Below are 21465 nucleotides of genomic sequence, written 5' to 3' on the forward strand. Positions count from 1 at the left end.
GAAGGTAGAGAGAGAGGGAGAGAGAAGGGTGGCGGAGGGCCGGCGGAGGCCGACCATCCGGGTAGGAGGCGGAGGAAGGCGCTGCGGCCAGGTCCCCTATTTTGTTCGAAACAGGGGTCTGACTGCTTCTTAATTTCGCGACTTTTAAGTGAAGTCTGCAAATCGCGGCCTCCGCCGGCCCTCCGCTGATCGGCCTCCACCTTCCTCTCTCTTTCTTCCTCTCTCTCTCCCTCTCTCCCCCGCTCGCTCTCTCTTTTTCTCTCTTTTCTTCTTCTTCTCCTCCTCCGTAAACGGATTTCATTTCTATTGCCGGAACCGTCCCGATCCACTGCTGGGACGGCTCGGTATGACCAGAACCGCTCGGTTCGGGACGGTTTCACTGACCTTGCTATAATCTTTAATTTTGTACCACATTTTTTGTTTGCATTATTTGTTTCTTGTAATGTGCTCTTTAGTAATAAGTTGTTAGATAGTGGCCACATCTTTCTTCTTCTTCTTCAACTTCTTCGATTTCTCCTCCTCCTCGTCCTCCTTGCTGTTTGTTCTCCTTCTCCTTCTGCATCTTATGCTTCTCCTTCTCCTTCTCCTGCTTCTTCTCCTTCTTCTCCTTCTACTTTTCTTGTTCTTCTCCTCCTCCTACTCCTACCATTCTCTGCCTTTCTCTATCGTCTTCTTCTCCTCCTCCTCCTCCTTGTTCTTCTTCTCCTTCTTATTCTCCTTCTTCTCCTCCTTGTTCTCCTCCTCCTCCTCCTCCTCCTTGATAGAGGACTGTCCATTCATAAGGAATCTAGCGCAGTTATGTTAGATGCAAATATAGAAATTAGAAAATTTTATTTAAATGAAAATTAGGAAATTTGAATTTTATTTCATTTGGGTTCTAAAATTTTATTTGGATTTTAGTATTTTATTTTTATATGGACTCTGATTAGGGTTTTAGGTTATCTACATAAATCCATTACTATGTTACTTGAGAGTACAATTTGCATTATTGAAAATGCAAAATATCGAATATCCTCTTTCTGTCCCCCTGCCTTTTTCTCTTTCCTTCTCTCTTCTTCTTCTTCTTCCTCTTCTCTCCCCTTTTCTTCTTCTTGTTCTCTCTGTCCTGCGTCAATTAGTATCAAAGTAGGGTACATCAGCCAATCCTGAAAAGGTTAGAGCTATTAGAGAGTGGCCTGAACCTCCATCTGTTCTTGAGGTTTGTAGTTTTTGTGGGTTAGCTTCTTTCTATAGGTGCTGTATTAGCCCTATCATGACTCCTATCACTGATTGTATTAGGAAAGGAGAGTTTCATCGAGCCCCTGCAGCTGCAAGAACTTTTATAGAAATTAAGCAAAAGATGGCTAAGGCACCTGTTCAGAGGCATTCTTATTTTGATAAATTTTTCAGGTTGCTTGTGATGCTTCCGTGGTAGGTACAGGTGGAGTTTTAAGCCAGAAGGGACATCCTATATCTTTCTTTAGTAAGAAACCTTCTGACATTATGTAGAAGTATTCCACATATGATAAAGAGATTTATGCTGTGATCTAATCCCTTCATTATTGGAGATATTATCTGCTACTCAAAGAGTCTGTACTTTGTACTCTATTCTGACCACTTAGAATTACGGTACTTAAACTCACAAAAGAAATTGAACATAAGCATGCTGAGTGGGTTGAGTATTTGAACGTGTACTCCTTTATTCTCAAACATCGTTTAGGTGTTGAGAATAAAATAGCTGATGGCCTTAATAGGAGTAGTGGAGTAGTTGCCATCCTTAACTCTATGACTACTGAGGTTATAGGATTTGATAGGTTACCTATTTAGGGATACTAGGCAATGCATCCTGCGTACTTTAGGGAATTCTTAGCATGGGAGATGCATGCAGGAGGTCTATCTGGTTATTTTGGAAGATGAGACTATTGACTTAGTTGAGGATAGGTTTTATTGGCCTTCATTGAAGAGGGATGTAGCTAGAATAGTTTCCCAGTATTGTACTTGTCAGTTAGCTAAAGGCAAGAAACAATACATGGGACTTTATATCCCTTTGCCTATGCCGCACATGCCATGGAAAGACTAAAGCATGGACTTTGTCTTAGGATTACCTAGAACAGCCCGAGGTCATGATTCCATCTTTATTGTAGTCAATCAATTTTCCAAAATGGCACATTTCATTCCATGTAGTAAGACATATGATGCCTCACATGTAGCCAAATTGCTTTTTAGGGACATTGTCAAGCTGCATGAGCTACCTAGTTCCATAGTGTCTGGTAAGGATGTTAAGTTAGTTATTTTTGGAAGATACTTTGGAAATTATGTGGTACCAATTTGATGTTTTCCTCTGCATTCCACCTCCAAACTCACTCTTAATCGTAGTTTGCGTAACTTGCTTAGATGTATTGCTGGAGACAAACAGGGTAATTGGAACTTGGTGCTACCTACCGCTGAATATGTTATAATAACTTTGTTCATAGGTCTACGGGTAAGAGCCATTTTAGTGTGCTTATGGATATCAACCCCATACCCCTATTAATCTTGTTCCTTTGCCACCCGATACCCGTGTGTCCAAACCTGCAGAAAATTTTGCCCAACATATGAATGATTTGTGTATAGAGATTAGGAGCGAATTACCATGAGTAATGCGGATTATAAACTTGCTGCTGATTTGCATTGTAGGGCTATTTAGTTTGATTTAGGAGTCGATGTCATGGTTCGCATTCATCTAGAATGCTTTCCCAAACATTCCTTCAAGAAATTGCATGCTCGTGCCATTGACCCATTCCCCATCATTAGAAAACTTGTACCTAATGCGTATTTTCTTGATTTACGTGGTCATATGAATATTAGTTTTGTTTTCAGTATGGAGGATTTATTACCTTATCAAGGCATTTTTGAGCCTCCTGCTTTGTCATCTAGTGTTCTTGCAGGTACTTCAGTTCCTCAAACGCTACATTTTCGTCAGAGAGAGATGAGATTGAGAGAGTTTTGGATGATGAGGTTATTTCTTCTGATGGTGGTTTCCATCGTTATCTTGTCCGATGGAAAAGGCCGTCCTTCATCTGATACTTCTTGGATTTCAGAGGTTGAGTTTCACATTGTGGATCCTAAGCTTCTTGAGTGGTACTTATAGTCAACCTCTCCAGAGCTATTTTTTTTCAATCGGGAGAGTATGATAGAGAACCGTCCAAGGTCCGCTGTACCGGTACCGGTGGCGCCCCGGACCGGTTCGAAACCGGTTCCGTACCGGTCCGTACCGGTTCCGTACCGGTCCGTACCGGTGGCGTACCGGTCCGAACTGGTCCGTACCGGTTCTTCAACAATAAATTACCGGTACCGGATTTCACGCTGATCCGGTACCGGTCCCAGGCCGGACCGGTACGTACCGGCCCGTACCGGCCGGTACGGACCGGTACGGCAGACCATGGGACCGTCCATTAATAAGGAGTCTAGATGCACTTATATTAGGCATATATATATATAAATTAGAAAATTTTATTTTATATAAAAATTAGAAAATATAAGGAATCTGGAATTTTATTTGGACTCTATTATTTTATTTTTATGCAGCTTCTTCTTATTCTCCTCCTCCTCCTTGATGGTATAATAATCCTTTATAAATCATGTTAGTTGCTTTTTAAAGGTTTTAGCCTGAGTTGAAGTCCCTTATTAGGGTGTTGACGGGACCTATTAGTTTTTTATTCTTTATGAATTCAGCAATATACATAGAGAAGTTATGAAAACTTGTAGAACCCTAATTCTTGTTAGTGAGACTCCATGGAATCTCTTAACTTGAGGACTCGATACCATTATATTTAATCTAGTATATGGATTCTTCTTCTTTAATATTTTTGAGGATTGTCCACTATTAGGTCTGGATTGCACTTCAAGATTTAGATGAACATTGGTAAATTTTGCCCATGGGAGTGTGGCATAACTCCTCACTTATGGAAATTTTGTCTATTTGTTTAGCAAAATGATGTTTAGATCTTCTAAGATAGACTCTCAAATTATTTCCAGCATATAGTTGGACTCTAATATTTTCAAAACTGAAGTTTAAGTATTAAAGCAAAAGCTTTTCTTGATTAAGCATGAACCTATCATATTTGCACTTTTAACACTTCCATCCAATGTACATGACTATCATTTCTTGTATATAGCTATGATATATGCTCAAGATGCATAGATTAGAATGAACAAAATAGACATCAACTGATAGCATGCTGTCACAACCCAAAATTCGAACTTGATAGAATTCTGTAAGCAACCAACATAATCGATTAAAACTTCATTGAAATATAATATCCTCAAAAACAAGTTCTACTAGACCGGTATTGAGGCTCGTATCGGCTAGCGACCGGTTTGGTATTGTTTCGATAAGTATGGTACCAAGCCATGGTGTACCAGACTAGGGCAAGGGAGAGGGAGGAAGAGAGAGCAAAGGGAGGGAGGGAGGGAAGGAGAGGGAGGGAAAGAGAGGAGGGCTTACAAAGAGGGGAGAGGGAGAGGGATAGGGAGGGAGAGAGGGAGGGAGGGGGGCTCATGGAGAGGGGGAAGAGGGAGAAGGAGAGGGAGGAAGAGAGGGGGAGGGAGGGGGGGAGAGAAAGGTGGGGGCATCAATCAGTGTCAAAAGGGGAGAGAGCAAGCGAGGAGAGCGAGCGAGCTCCCTCTCGCATGTTCGGCATGGGGGTTTATAAACCGGACCAACCCACCAAACCATCCCGATTTAGTGTCAATTCAGTTGGGTATAAGCTGAATCACTTGGATTAGGTTGATTCGGCAAACGATGCTCGAAAAAAAAAAAATGGCGTCCAATAATACATAACCAAAATTACTGTATAACTCAACATTTAAGATGAAATCTACTTTACAACTTGAACATATCCTTTAATACACAATACTATACCTTCAAATGATATCAATACAACATGAAGAACTATGTTTCTAGTGTCACTTTGGTCATTGTTAGATCCGCATATTAATTTTGAAATATCAAGTCCACCTCCTCAAATAAGCCCACTCATTCTCTGTCCGATCACTTTGTAAAATTCAGACAGAAGAGCTCATCAAGTAAGCTTCTATCATGGTCAAGAATTTAAGTTTTCATTGAATCTTAAAATCATACTACAAATTCAATTATTATTGAAAATCCAAGTTTCGGTTCAGTGAAATAACATAGAATCAAAAGGTTCCAATAAGAAAATACAAATTTAGTGAAAAAGTCAAAACACTTGATTGTAAAGAAGAGTTCAAATAATTTATAACAAGTCATAAATTCTTTGCACCCTGTATCGAGCATATTGACACTGCACCAACATTGGATTATTATGAGGTCTTGTATCAAGATGGCGAATGTTATGGAAGAGCTTCTAATTAGAATAGAATGTCAAGACAAATATGTGTTTAAAATATCATTAAGGATACATGCAATTTCATAAGTGCATATAGAATCTAGAACATGAATTGAAGGTAGCATAGGACCAGGAACAATTTAAAATCATCAAAATAGAATATGGTTTTAGAAACTAAATTAATAGAAAGTCCAAAATTCAATAAAACTCTAGGTTTGAAAAGTGGCTAGTGGTCCAAGGTATCAAAAGTGACTAGTGGTCCAAGATATCAAGATAAACACTATGTACAGGAAATTCCTAACATGTCTCCATGACATAGGCTACCGGGCCCATCATTTATCAAACATTTGATCAATTAACAAATTGAAATTATCATCCAAAATTAACATTTGATGTCTCTTTCTAAGTGCAAATTCCCTTTATAAGAATATTGACAAGAGATGCACCACAATCTGTCAAGTAGAATTTTTACAAATGTTTGGGCCTAATCATTTTGTCATGCTGAAACATTTTTTAAATTTTTCTATTTTAGTACAAATGGTCAAATGATACATGAACATCCATCCCAATGTCCCATCCATGACCTCTCACCCACCTTTTTTCCGCCTCTTTTAGATTGGACAATTAGATGTTTGAGACCTGGTGATCACTGTATCTTGTGGAGACTAGATAGGCTTATGTCATTCACTAGTTTCTATGCCGATAACCTCTCATCTTGCTGATGCTACAATATATATTCATATGTGCATGGTAATAAGGCAGGAAAATGGTTATTGCACCATAGGTCCCTTCCACTGCTGTAGGTTTATATCCGTAGGTTTTCGGATTGTCTTGAAATATGAGCAGCGATACAATGGGGTGGTTCATTGGCTGAGAAACAGGGTAAAATTAGAATGAGATATTTAATAAGAAAACATGGTTGAGTCTCCATTGCTTTCATGGGGTAGAATGAAGGAGATGTTTTTTATTTGCATTTGTGCCTTTTGGAAAGAGCTGCTAAATCAAATTCTCATTAGGTGAAGGGAGTATGAGGGGAGCCGGCGACCGAAGCCCCGATGAGCGGCGACTATAACTATAACAGTCCTAAGGTTGCGAAATTTCTTGTCGGGTAAGTTTCGACTGTGTGCTTATTATATAGATCATTAATTTTCAAAAAAGATTTGATGTTTGAGATGGTAAATAGTAAATACAGTTATCTGCACATGGATGTGAAGCTAGGTGCAAGCTGTTTGCAATGTCAATGAAATTTAGAATACAAAGGGGTCTGTTAATATAAGGAAGATAACCCATTGTGTACTAATATTTGTTAAGTGAATTTCAGTTAGATAACCGATGGGAAATAAACTAATAGCTTGCAGTATGTGGCTGTTTGTACAAAAAAAGTACATTTGTTGTTTATGCACATTTCAAATGATGTCTATATTGAGAGCACATATATGAGTTTCCAGGAGGCAAGATTCTTGCTTTCTAAGTCTTTCCTTTCTTACTTTTGTCTATTATTGCATGCAAAATTGAAGTTAAGAGACTTCGTCCCCCTGATATTATGTTTATCTTTTTCTTGGTACTCAGTCACCCCAAAAGCACCAGGAATGTGTTGCTGCTATTCTTGATCTTCCAATGTCAAAAGTTGTTTGCAAGACCAAGCGCATTGGTGGTGGATTTGGTGGAAAAGAAACAAGATCTGCCTTTATTGCTGCTGGGGCTTCTGTACCATCCTATCTTTTGAAGAGACCAGTAAAAATTACTTTAGACAGGGATATAGACATGATGATAACCGGACAACGGCACAGTTTCCTTGGAAAATACAAGGTGCTAAATTCAAAAGAGTATAATGCATTTCTAATTTTCTTCTGCATTTCATGCTTCTTCTATCGACATTTCTTATTGTTGGAGAATGACCACAATTATATTTGGAACTGTATTTGTAGATTGCCATGGATGTTCTCAGAAATTTGCTCTGGAGACATTAAAATTTAGACTGTTGTATCACTTGAAATTCATAGAAATTCATGGGCTTATGGCTAGATAATGTCTAACAATATAAATGACAAAATGATAAACAATCCTTCTATTTGACCAAGCCATTGTAGTTGAGTCTTTTTGTTAATCTTCATGCATGTACTACAATTGTTCCTAGTTCACCTTCTTCCTGTCTTAGCTCACTAGATGTTCTAGATGTTAATTTTGTCTCATTGAGCATCCACTTCTTGTGCTCGTCTACTTTAACATTGCTATATTTCTCTTGGCACTTCAGATGACTGCTTGTATCTACGTTGGCTCCTGATTCATTTGTGGTAAGACTTGCCCTAATGGAGTCTGGCTGGCATTATTTCAAAGTTGTGGACTACATCATGAGTGTTGTTTTAAGTAGTTTGACTCTAGTTTTAGAAGTTTTGGTGGAATTTTGTAAAGAAATTTTAAGATTCAATTAGAGTAAGTAACCTTAACAAGAAAACTACAATTAGTTAAGGACTGATATATTAAACATTATTATGATAATATGTTTTTTATTGTTGGGGACCTTTAAATGCATTGCTTAAGTACTTCTGGATGGAAACCCAAAAAAATCATTATAAAAAATGAAAGTTTCAAAAGTCATGTGAAACTTGTACTATATTATTGGTAATCTAACATATATTAATAGAAATGTCTATGAAATTTGAGGTCCTAGGATAACCAAAACTACAGTAAAAAAAATCATATTTTTATTTCAAATATCTTTGAAACTGAAACCTTGCAAAATTCAGGTTTAATTTAGAGAAAATACTTTCCAGCCCTATAAATTAAGTTGCTGACTAAAGTCAGGAATCAGCCTTTTTCAGATCAGGTTTGGGCCAAAATCAGAACTTTAGTTTGGTTTCAATTTTCAACTTTCTAAGTAAAATTTCAGACCAAGGATTTAAATCTTGGTACTGGGTGATTTCTCAGTTTGCTCCTAGGATGGTATGGAATTGGGACAGAAGGTAGCATCATGATATCCCAAAACAGTCTTAGCGACAAGCACAAGCTGAAGAAAAAAAAATTTGTCCTAGACTGTCTTGATTTTCCTGGTTTTTCTTGAGTGTTAGGATGCAATTGCAATGGTTAGAATGGACCAGGACAATCGGGATGTCTCATTTCAAGAGAAAATCATTGTTCCACACAAGGTTTGTTGTGCCATACGGATTCGGATGGCATGGATGTACTATATCGTACTGGTTCAGTACCGGTACATGGTACGGGGGGCATATTGACACTCGGTACGCCAAACCGGCTCCGTACCATACCGTACTGATACAGTGATAGGGTGGCGCTGGTATGGGTTCTAGTACCAAGATAGTATACCTTGGTTCTAGACTTGTCCTAGTTTTGTTTTCTTGTCAGAATGGTATGGTACTGTTAATGCCGTCCCTGTAGGACTTTAAATCCTGCTTCAAACTGTGGATCATTATATGCTAGGTCATATTGATCGCTCAAATCAAGGTTCATATTGTTTGCAATATCAAACATGTCATTTACATTTTGTGCATTCTCTTACATTTTGAAACCTTGAAAGCATGCATGATATTATTAATTAATCAGCTCTCTTTTTAATATATAAGAATTTTTGGTACACAAAAATGGTACAAGACTTTGAGATGCTATAGCACGATTAGGAATTGACCTCTTTACTTTTGCAGGCTTGAGGATTTTTATGACCAATGCAGGAACAATGGCTAGCTAGATCTTAAAATTTGGACATAATGTTACTCAAGAAGTTTCATTGTTTTATAGAATAAGAAATATTTTCAACCTTTTTTTTGCTTTAAGAATTATACCTAGTGAACGCTGAAAGGCAATAAAAACCCGCATATTTTTCTCATTTTTTGTGTTCTTATATCTTAGATGCTTAAGTTGTGAAAGTGTAGGTTTCATGAGCTTTTTTGTGCTTTGTTTATTTGCAACTACATAATGATTCAAGTATTCAACTTTCTTCAAATATTAGTTTAATGCTTTTGAGCTTCTGTAGGAAGAAAAAGTTTTTATCCCTAGTTAGCTGAGAAATTCATAGATACTTAACTCTTAAGGGGGAAAAAAAAGTTGGTTGGACCGTTACTTTTTTGTGTTTTCCATGTGCTATGTAATTTATTTACGTTTAAAATATAATTTTTGTAAGAACTTCTTCCAGATTGGGTACACAAATGTTGGGAAGCTGCTGGCATTGGATCTCCAACTCTACAACAATGCTGGAAATTCTTTAGACCTGTCTCTAGCAGTTCTTGAGCGTGCTATGTTTCATTCAGATAATGTTTATGATATACCACATATCAGGGTTAGAGGGCAAGTTTGCTATACCAATTTTCCAAGTCATACAGCTTTCAGGGGTTTTGGAGGTCCTCAGGGTATGCTTATTGCAGAAAATTGGATCCAGCGAGTTTCTGTAGAGCTTAAAAAAAGTCCTGAAGAGATAAGAGTAAAGTGTTCTTCAATTGCATGTTATACTGCTCTGTAAATATTATTTTAATCATTGTGGTCCTCATCATGCTCTAACCTATAAATCAATGTCAGGAACTTAATTTGCAAAGTGAAGGATATGAACTGCATTATGGTCAGCAACTTCAAAACTGTACGTTGAGGCAGGTATGGGATGAACTAAAGGCATCTTGTGATTTTTCGAAGGCTCGTGAAATTGTAGACCATTACAATATCCAAAATCGCTGGAGGAAGCGTGGAATTGCAATGATTCCAACCAAATTTGGTATCTCCTTTACTACGAAGTTCATGAACCAGGTAACTGAGAAGCTGCAAAAATAGTTTGCTTTCTGCCTTTCTCAATCACCATTTGGCTTTGATTAAGTCCCTTGGGGTTTTAAATAGCTCCAAAATTGTACAAGGCCATCTCTCTCTGTCAGCCAAGTTCTACTTAATTAACTTTGGATGTTTGGGATGGCCATGCTAGAGGAATAGCTATTTGGCCACCATAATAAATATTTTCTGTGAGCTTGTACATATGAAACAAGTGCACTATCTATATCAATTTTGGAGTTCAATATTCTATTGCATACAACTTTTATATTTTTATTATCACAGATTATTTATTGTATAGGCTGGTGCTCTCGTGCAAGTGTATCATGATGGGCATGTTCTAGTGACGCATGGGGGTGTTGAAATGGGACAAGGCCTACATACAAAAGTTGCCCAGATTGCTGCCTCATGCTTTGATATTCCAATAAGTTCTGTATTTATATCAGAGACAAGTACAGATAAGGTGAATTTGTTCCTCAAGCTATGTCATACATTCTGAACATTTGCTCTTGATCTTTAGAACGTAAGATGAAAAATAGAGATGTTAGTAGTGAATAAAATCTTAGCGATGGCAACAAGAGTTTTACATTCGTCAATCTGTTATCATATGACTTTTGTCTAAATTCTTTATTTTTAATCTAGATTCCCAATGCATCACCGACAGCAGCTTCTGCAAGCTCTGACATGTATGGCGCAGCAGTTTTAGATGCTTGCGAGCAAATTAAGGCACGCATGCAACCTATTGCTAACAGATACAAGCACAGTTCTTTTGCTGAGGTGATGTGTCTATAGTAACTTTGTCTACCTTTTTGAGCTTAAGTTTCGTGATTTATTCTCTCAAATTTAATCATTTCTTGCCAGAAGGAGTGCTGTACATCTGATATGATAACAACCAGGGCATTTGTTAATATGAGTATCACCCAATGTTGCAATGAAAGGTCCAACATTTTTGATTAGCTAACCTCCACATTATTATGCAATGCATTGTTCTTCAAGTTGGCATAATTCAGTTAAAAACTTCCTTTTACAATTGGCAACTTGATTATGAAGCACTGCAAATACCTTTTCCTTCATCAATAATTTTATATTAAATAATAATTAGAACTTTTTACATGCATTAAGAGTGAATTATGATTCCTGTTGTTATGAAAAGTTTAATTGCGGTCTTTATCTTTGTTATGTTTTTGTTTCCAGGTATTTTATTCAACGAATCATAAATAGTAAGCCATCTACAATGCTTTATCTTTTTTGCAGGACATGAGTTGTCTCACTAATATAACTGGAAAAAGAGAACAATAAAATCTCAATCCTTCTAAGATGGTCGATGATTGTTCTTTTAGTGCCATAATACATGAATACTAATATTTAATTTTCAAGGACATTTTGTGTACAACCATAACCATAACCATTCAACTTAGTCCCAACTATTTGGTGTAGGCTTTATGTGTCTCATTTGCCAAGCTTGGCTTTATGGGTCCTCATTTGCCAAGCATTAATATGTTGTGCCAAATATGATGTTACTTCAATAGCTTTTCCCTATCCATTTTCATAACCTCCATTCTTGTTATTTTAGGTCTTCCCTTCCTTTTCCTATATCCTTTAACACAAATTAGACTACCTTTTTTAATAAAGCCCCCTCCATTCTTTATCATATTTGTCCATACTATCTCAATCGATTCTCCATTCTTTATCATATTTGTCCATGCTATCTCAATCGATTCTCCATCACTTTCGCTTTAATTTGTGAAATTTTTATAGCTCCTTTTGTTATACTTATTTCTTCACACCTTCCTAGCTTTAGGATAGTTCCATCTTAACAACCTCATCTCTTCTGCACTCAGCATGTCCTCTAGACTCTCTTTATTGCCCAACATATTGAGATAATACAACAATGCAAGCTTTTTATTGATGTTTAGCTGCACATTTTCTATCTTCACATATATTTATCGATTTGTAACTCAAGAACTTTTTGGCATTCTTAGCATGTTGGCAAGCACACCTTGTATATATGCATCGTCTGCTTGTATTTATATGAATGTATGAAGATTTTACTTTGAAGTGTCATTGCAAGCGGGTGCATTAATCACTCACCTAGCTAACACTAGCCCAGCTCAATACGTGTCAGCTGGCATGTTTGGAACTTAAAACACATGTGGCACATTGGACGCAAAATGGCTACTAAGGCTTTATAACCTTGTGATTGGAGATCTTTCCCAGCCATTCTTGGTGTCTTAACTATAATAAATTCAATTATAAACATAACTAGAGACATGATAAAATAATGATTTTATAGGGCAATATTTATCTTATTTAATACTTGGGAATGGTAGTTTACAGGCTTGAGGCAAGGTACGCCGTATTAGCCCGTATCGGATGGTATGAGGCGTGTCATACCGGTACTTGGTATGGATGGCATTTCGACACTCGATACGCCAAAAAAAAATTTATACCGTCCGTACCAACACTGTGCTAGTGTGGCACCGGTACTAGGTCCGGTACCGAGATGGCGAACCTTGGCTTGAGGCATATTCTTTTTAGTTTTCAGGTATAGAATTGCTCACTAAACTAGACTTTCAAAGAAAAATAAGGGACATGATTTCCTTTTTTTAACAATATGTTGCCTAGTTTAGGCTTAGAAAGAAAATTTGATTGGAGAAGGGAGGGGATTATACCTTCTTAGGGCTTAGATTTGTGTAGATTTTGGTGCAAAAAATCTCAATCTCTCAAGCTCTCCCCTACCTAGACCCTCTTCCATGTTCATTGTTGAAAACCGAGAAGGCTTATGAAAACCTCTCTTCACTTTATTCACATGACAGTGCAAAAAATCAGGCAAAACAGAGTCAAACTAAGCAGTTCAAGTAAAATAGAGTGGAATTGAGTGAAACTAGATGGTTTTGCCCAGTTCGGACCAGTTCTTACCGAGTCCCGAACTCGAAGGCCTAACTGACTCAGTTTTGTGTCAGTTCGGTGTTGTATGCCCCAAACTAGGTGGTTCAGGCTAGTTTCGTAGACCATGATGGCAATAGTTATAATGGTTCTATTGGAGCAACTTTGCAAGTTGCTCCTACTAACAAATGATGAAAGTACTCCTTGTATTACACAAGATAGCCTACATGCATGGTGTTATTGCTGTCATTTTAGACATGCCATCAATGCATCTTTTTCATGCATTTATTGTTGCAATGATTGCTCCATTTTTAGTGAACAATACCATGGACTAAATGACTAAAATATTGCGATGCATTAAGGCTACCTAGTGTAATACATGGTCATTTGTCAATTAGGGCAACTTATGAAGTTGCTTTCGTAGGACTATTATAACTATTACCTATATATGTACATATATATGCACATACATATATGTGCGTGTGTATATGTACATATATATGCACATACATATATACACACACACAAGGTTCGCGGTACCGAGCGTATCGACGTACCGGTCGGCTTCGGTAACGGTACGGTACCGGTGCCGAACCGAGCCGAACCGATACTGTACCGATAGGGCACATTCGGCCTGATTTCGACCCCATCGTTTTTTTTTTTGGAGCTCTTTCACTTTTGGATTTTTTTTGATGTTTTTATGTTTAGGTTTAAGGTTAAAACTAGATGATGCAACTTATTACTTTCAAATGATTCAAATAATGAGATGGAGAACATAAAATATCTTCAAATTAAGATACAATCAATTACATACATTTAAAGCACTCTCGGATATCTAAAATCGGGTCGAGTGGCGATGCTTCTCGTCAATATCTGGATCATCAGCATAATATGGAGGCAGATCAACCCATCCCTCTAACCAAGCGGCATTGTAGTCTTGTATGCTCAATCCTCGAGGAATGCGCGTCGGGTCATAAGAACTCTCGGATCTCTCGCTGAAGCTCTGGCTCTGAGAGGTGTCTTGATAAGGGGCCCATCCGAATATGCCAGCACCAAAATCCGACTCGTAAGACCCTCCGGGCTGCGCAGGGTAGTAGCCATCGGAAGATGACTCCGATGCACCATATCCATAGGCTGGCTGAGGCCGCGGATAATAGGAAGACTCGGAACTTGATACATCAATGGATCCGACTCCACATGGGACGTCATCTGCAGCTGCATCCTGGCCTCCTGAACGACCTCGAGGAGCTCTTCTTCGATATGCAATGGTATCTGACCGGCCTATATCAGACGGCCTACCATGGTCCGTATCTTATGTAGCATGCATAAACTGAGACTCACCGGTGTATTGAAAATCTCCCTCCGGCTGTGTCTCATAAGTAGTACCATACTGTCCTCCACTCCCTCCATGGCTAGTAGATCCATCACCACCAGAACCTTCATCGCTGCTGGTCCAAGTCTCCTCCTCGACACTCTCCATTGGGGCCCTTTTCTTTTCTTTTATCGTTTACTGGGATTGACGCCCTCCTGATCGAGTCGACTGGGTACTAGAGCATTCTCGTCCTCGCATGAGAGGATTATCTCTCTGAATGGGAGCGTCGTACCAGTCATGCAGTGACTGGCTCCCCTCTAGCCACGTCCTATCAGCTGTAGGAGTGCGTGGAATGTTGCGCTTAGCCCATTGCTGTGGATCGACCATATTCTCGGTAGCTATGATGCTGGCTGGTCGTCGAGGCGATCCTGGCTCATCAAGCTTGGGCTCCTGCTGCTGGGCCGCAAGCCAGTCGAGCATAGGATTATCATCATCATCTGTAAAAGTCCTATAGATAGGATCTGCATACTTGAGCTCCACTTCCTCCTGAATGCATTTTAGCCTCAACCGCAGATTGTAGTGCACATAAACTAGGTCGTTGAGGCGCTTTTGTGTCAAACGGTTCCTCTGTTTGCTGTGGATGAGGGCGAAGGTAGACCAGTTGCGCTCACAGCCACTCGAGGAGACCGTTTGGGAGAGGATTCGGATAGCTATCCGCTTAAGATTTTTTGCAGATCCGCCAAAATGAATTCACCATTCAGCTGCAAAATTATTGAAGATAATTACATTTTACATATATGATGGCCTCATAGTTGAAGATAATTCAGATGCAAAAATGTCTTGCAGATTTGTATTGTACCTGGATTCATAGTTGTCTTGCTCACGACAGCTGGTTGCTGTCCAAAGCTGTGGTTGCCCTCTCTAAATAATTTGATCTGTGAAAAGAAGCTTGTTGTAGTATGTCAATAATATAAGATCCGATATATTTACATATATTACTAAATCATAGTTACCTCTTCTATACATGATGCGGCGACTTCTGGATCAGGCTCCATCTTATAAATAACATTACGCAGAGCATGAAGAAGTTCATCATCCATACCAATTCCACTCTCGTACTGAAACTGGAGATTCAGGTAGTATGCCGCACATAGATGATACCATATAATTATACAAATATATCAATCAGTATAATTATCAATATTATTGCTTACCTGCTAGATGCAATTCTTTACCCATTTGGGCTCCCCACCGCCGCTCAATGATGTCGATGTACTCCTGGGCATGGGCTACATCTGCCTCCATGATCTGAGCCTTTGCCTTTTCCATCATGTGATACAAAAAGCCCATTTGGGGGTACCTCTCGCTATCCACGGCCTGCAGCACTTCATATAATGGTTTGATAGCCTTGACTATTGCATTGGCCTGCTGCCAGAATGACTGCCTGCTTACCAAGTCTTTTATAGCCAACCGTTGAGGCACTGTGGCACTTTGAAAAGTGCCACATTTTGCCACAGCGCGGCACTTTCGAAGTGCCGCACAAAGTGGCACTTCCAAAGTGCCTCTGGCCTCTGGCCAGCGCCACAAGTGCCACAGCGCTGGCACTAATTTTAAACATCGAACCGGTGCGAACCGGCTCGGTTCGCACCGGTTCGAGCTCATACCAGTGCGAACCGCTCGGTTCGCACCGGTTCGAACTTCGAACATGTACCGGTGCGAACCGAGCCGGTTCGCATCGGTACGAAGCTCATACTGAACGGTTCCGACCCAAATTGGGTCGGAACCGTTTTATACCCCTGTACCGGACCGGTGCTAGTCGATACCGGTCCGGTATGGGCTGAACCGACCGGTACAGGCCGGTTCAGTAGACCATGCACACACATATATAGATACAGACAAATAGATGTGCGCACATAGACACACACATATGTGCGTGTGCATGTATGTATGTTTTTACATATTTATGTATGTACATACTTATGTATGTATATCATTCAATTCATTGTCTTTACATCATTCCTCTATCTTGTTAGCCTTTCTCCCATCATAGTTGTTGGGGGACAACCATAAAGAAATGTCTTGTTTGACCTAGCATACTTGTGACTATCTTCATATTCTAAGCATGGTGTCAAAATGTCCAGGTGAGATTTGTTCTTCTTAGCAACTATTGGGCATTAATTCTCTATAGCTAGATCACTGCATCGGCACTAGTATTTTAAAGACACCACAATCTCTACAACGACCTATTTACTAAGTTAAGATTATTACCATGTATAATTGATTTCTTAGGAGACTGATTTACATTGGATAGAGTTGAACTCCTTTTGTATTGCTTTTCCTTATGTTTCTATCAGTGCAGAGGACTTTCATCCATTTGATTGAGGCTTGGTTCAACCTATGCCGGAGGGAGTACTTTGTACTGGTACAAGGGTTGTATTGTTTTTAAGAAGAATATTTTTACAATTGTATTTGTGGAGGGTTGGCTTAAGAGATGAGACCTAGGGCCTCTCAAGTGGTCATCTATTACAATATTAGATCTCGTAAGGGCATCTTAATGATGAAATGGCTGTACTTTTTCTTGTGATTTCACTAGCGGATGACTAGGACTTGGCAAGTTAAAGAGAGAGTCTGGCTTCAAAAGCATCACAAACAGTCTTCTTAAAGGAATATGTATTTTAATAATCAAAATACTATCTATCGAGGCAGTCAGAGTTTGATCAAGATATCCTTTGGTCTAATTTATCCTTTTAAATATCAGTTGGAAAATGTTAAAGATCTTAAAGTTTGTTCTCTATTCTATGTTATCATTGGACCAAACTTTTGATACTTTCAAGTTTCAACTCTCCTAAAGCATTCTAGTTTCTTTTGACAAAATTTAAACTAGGTGGATATGCACCCTTTCAAGTGTAGTAGATGGGCAAAATAGCCCTATGTCTGAGGAATTTTGTTGTGGATACATATGATCTACAATAGATTGACAAATTTTGTTCTCCAATTTGCTAATTCCTCTTTGTTCGCTTTGATATGGTTTATCCCAAGATGACTTCGCCAGTAAAGTTGCATGTGAAGTAGTGAAAGATGTCAATGAAACGTAAATAGAGGCCTTAATAGAAGAAATTAGATACTTGGCACCCAAATAAAAACTAATTGAAATTTTATAATGATTAGTTGTGAAGTTAAATTCTAAACCTCTATTTCATGAACATTTTGATATGTTTAAATATCATAGTTAGTATGGACATGCTTTGTGGTCCTTAAGCAATTTGTAAATTGAATAGCTAGTTAATATGTTTGTAATTGCATGCGAAAGGTGTTGAGTCATGTTTGATAAGCTCAGAGATTGAAGAATGGATGGTTTACCACGTCTCCTAGTTTGGTAGGATTGCAATAGACACACCGCCATGTTTGCAGTTTGGAACTATCTAATCTCAAGGGAAAAATTTATTAATAGAAGCGATCTTTCCAATTCAAATTCGTTAGGCCATAGGTGTCATTTTTCATGCATTTGGCATTTAATCTACCATTTCCTTTTGAACATTATCCATTATCCTGTTCCTGCATAAAAATACACACACATACACCAGAAGACTGAACACATTCCACTTTACAAAATCTTGGATTTCACAATCAAAGAATTGTGCTTCACTTATATTTTATTAGATAGCTGAAATTTGTTGTTATTCTCTAACTGGCCAGTTAGCAAGTACATGCCACAAGGAACGAGTAAACCTCTGTGCCAATGGATTTTATATCACACCTGATATTGGCTTTGACTGGAAACTGGGAAAGGGAACCCCTTTCAACTACTTCACCTATGGAGCTGCATTTGCGGAAGTTGAAATAGACACTCTGACTGGAGATTTTCACACGATAGCAGCAGACATTGTTATGGATCTTGGAAATTCTCTTAATCCGGCCATTGATGTGGGACAGGTTCTCTGATCATACCGTTGCCATTTTCAGAACTAAAATTTCCATTATTTTAGTTAATGTTAAAATTTGTATATTATGAACATATTTCGTGCCAAATTTTTGTTAATGTTGTACTAAAGGAGTTACTTTCCCAAGGCTGTGGAGTATGTTTAATGGTTTGGAATTAAATGTGATCCACAGTATATACATATGTTCATACATACCAAAATACATGCATGAATGTGTGTGTATGACAAACTTTTGTACTTGTATGTATTCTTATATAAGATGATGACAACATTGCTTAATGGAAAAATATCTTGTTTTCTTATTTCATGCATCTTTAGCTAGTTATGCTTGGAAGCGCTAGCATATAATTAACTTCTAACTTGTAACATGAAGTCTAATGAATAAATATTAAGCCTTTTTTTTCTTTGAAAATGTTGTATCAAGATTATCTGAAGGTTTTGTGATGCCAATAGAAACTGCTAATACATTGGGATGTTATTGGCAAAGTTTCTGAAAGTACCTACATTCAACATGGTGCTCGAATAAGTCCTATATTTTGACTTGAATGACTTGCGAAGGAAGACTTTGCAGTCTTAGGAAAAGGATCAAGAGAGGAATGCGCAATCACCACACAAAAAAAAATCAAAAATCATCTTTAAATTATAATTTTCATTCTCCATTTTGGATCCTTTGAACTATGTACATTCATACATACATACATGATACATGTATATATATGTATATGGTATATTTGACATATACATATATTTATATGTATATATAGATACATTTGTAGATACAGAAGTATGAGTGTATATATATGTATACGCTAAGCTTATGTGGCTAGAAACTCTAGTGAAAGTGTTGGGCTTTGCTGTCAATAATCCAATAAAATGTATTGTAATAATCAAACAAACCATATTGCCAGCAGTCCTGTCTTCCATGAGTGAACAAAGCACATTGAAGTGGACTGTCATTTTATTAGATAAAAGGTGGATTGTCAAGAGAAGGAATCAACTTGCAGATGTTTTCAGAGTCTCTGGGGTATTCTCAAAATCACACTTTTGGTTCCACGTTGGGCATGGAGAATGTGTTCCAGCTTGAGGGGGAATTATAAGCATCAGTATTTTATTATAATGGGCTTTGTTTCTTATGGGCCTTGGTCGCTTACTTACACAGACATTGTATTTGACCTGCCCATTCATATAAGGTTATTTTTGGAATTTTAAAAACTGGATTGCCTTAGTAAAAAGGTGGAGGCATGTAAGTGACTTTTTTGTGTGCATCTTTTTCCTTCTTTTTTTTTGTTTCTTTTCTTTCTCCTGTTTCTCTCTCTCTCTTCCATCTTCTATGCAAATTAAATCAGCAGCCTTTCCAGATATCATTGCTGCCGAATAAACTGACTTTTCAGTCCTTACACCATAAATTATTTCATTTAGCTTCAGTTTTTCTGTTTATTTTTCTACTTTTGGTGTCTCAAGATTTTTCTTATTTCCTAAAAATCCAATTAAAAATTACTGCATATTACCTGAAAGCTGCTGCAGTTTAAGCTATTATTAGTATGAACTGTTGATTTTAGATAGTAAAACTTGTTTTTCTGCATCTGCTTATTAGAGAAGTTGTAATACATGAAGAACCTGGAATTCCTTTTCCCCTCCAGTTCATGCATCATGTTGATTTTTATCTTCATTTTTTGATTCATAGATTGAAGGAGCCTTTGTTCAAGGTTTGGGTTGGATTGCCTTGGAAGAGCTAAAATGGGGAGATGCTGATCACAAGTGGATTCGGCCTGGCAACCTATACACTTGTGGACCTGGAAGTTATAAGATTCCTTCCACGAATGATATTCCTCTGAATTTCAAAGTTGCACTTTTACAGGTAAACACATGGCTGCTTTATATTGCTTATTGCTTTATGTGTTGCATCATTTAGTTTCATAGTTCAAATTTACTACTTCCACACATTTTGCTTTCTTGGATTAGCAATCCGAAAGTGAAATTTCAAGAGATCTCATGTCTCCAGTACGGAAACATGATACACGTGCAGTTAGAAAGTTCAAAGATGAACGTCATAAGTTATGACTTTAAATAACTTTAAGGGGTTAAATTTATTTATGGTATTTCCATACGATAGAAAGTGTACCAGAAGGTAGATATCTTGCTCTGATTGTTCAATTTCTATGCTCTGATAGTTCTGTCAAGTCACCAAATCATGACTAAAAATTTGTAATCATATCAACATGTTTGACAACTGCCTTCTCTATTGCTTCCAATAAAGATTTCATTTATTAAATTTTTCATACGACATATTACTATCTAGAACATCAAAAACGTGCATAAAAGAGAGCTTACAAAAGGTTGAGTTCAGAATAGAAATTGTATCTCATATTGTGTGAGTTTGGATGAGTATTCAATCTCATTTTCTCTAGCAAGGATAAGAATATAAAATTGTCTCATATACAGATAGGCTCTCCACATCTTCCCCATTTTGATTACATTTAGCATTTTTTTGGAAGCCATCAGCAACCGTATTGCCATTCCTCACTACATATCTCACTGGTCCATTTTCCATTATAATTCTCCATGTATTTGTATTCTACTGATTCATTTAAGATGTAGCATGGTTAAGCTGTGGATTATCCACAAGTTGACACAGGTGTGATTTTCACTATATATTACCAAGTTCCAAATTACTTGATCTTCCGAATTCTTCTGAACATGGCTTTAGTATACATTTTTGAATATCAGTAACGAATGTGGCATCGGTGTTTCTCAAGAACGGTACAGTAGCAGATGGTCCTGTACTGACAATCGGGATGATAGTGCATGCTGGTACCCTTCCATTTTTTTTTTTTAGTTTTTTTGCATTATCTAGCCTTTTCATATTCTTGAATCCTCAGCCACCTTTCTTTCTTTGATTTTTATCCAATCATTGGTAGGGAGGTCTGCAATGCCAAAGGATGAAGAGGTGAGCAAAGAATGTGAGTGAGAGGAAGCAGAGGATTTGGCGAAGAGGCATAGAAGGGGTTTAGGGGTTATGACCTCGAGTTGGGTTTAGGTTGGACTTGAATGGTTTTTTTTTTTTTTTTTTTTTTGAGTCAAGCACTCATTTATAATGCACAAAACTTGGTTTAGGGCTCATTCTGGGCATCTAGGGGAATAAGGAAATATAGTTCTCCATCACTTCCCAGACCTCCTCTCTCTTTCTCTTTGTTTCCCTTCCCATGCAGCCGTCATCTTCCCCCACTAGGCTGCG

At 38.0% G+C, this 21465-nt stretch overlaps 1 protein-coding gene across 2 annotated transcripts in view; it reads left to right on the forward strand.

Moving 5' to 3' along the window:
* LOC103715913 (xanthine dehydrogenase-like) overlaps window positions 1-21465 on the forward strand; it is a 43832-nt gene that overhangs the window by 18217 nt on the left and 4150 nt on the right. The window contains exons 7-13 of one of the 2 annotated variants that reach the window (XM_039127448.1): window positions 6897-7136; window positions 9463-9759; window positions 9855-10076; window positions 10393-10554; window positions 10734-10868; window positions 17986-18222; window positions 19915-20088. In XM_039127448.1, the coding sequence (XP_038983376.1) occupies window positions 6897-7136; window positions 9463-9759; window positions 9855-10076; window positions 10393-10554; window positions 10734-10868; window positions 17986-18222; window positions 19915-20088 (1467 nt within the window). The remainder of the gene's footprint in view (window positions 1-6896; window positions 7137-9462; window positions 9760-9854; window positions 10077-10392; window positions 10555-10733; window positions 10869-17985; window positions 18223-19914; window positions 20089-21465) is intronic. The other variant, XM_039127449.1, reaches the window with a different exon arrangement.

Source organism: Phoenix dactylifera, chromosome 6 (genome assembly GCF_009389715.1).
Source record: "Phoenix dactylifera cultivar Barhee BC4 chromosome 6, palm_55x_up_171113_PBpolish2nd_filt_p, whole genome shotgun sequence".
Taxonomy (NCBI): domain Eukaryota; kingdom Viridiplantae; phylum Streptophyta; class Magnoliopsida; order Arecales; family Arecaceae; genus Phoenix; species Phoenix dactylifera.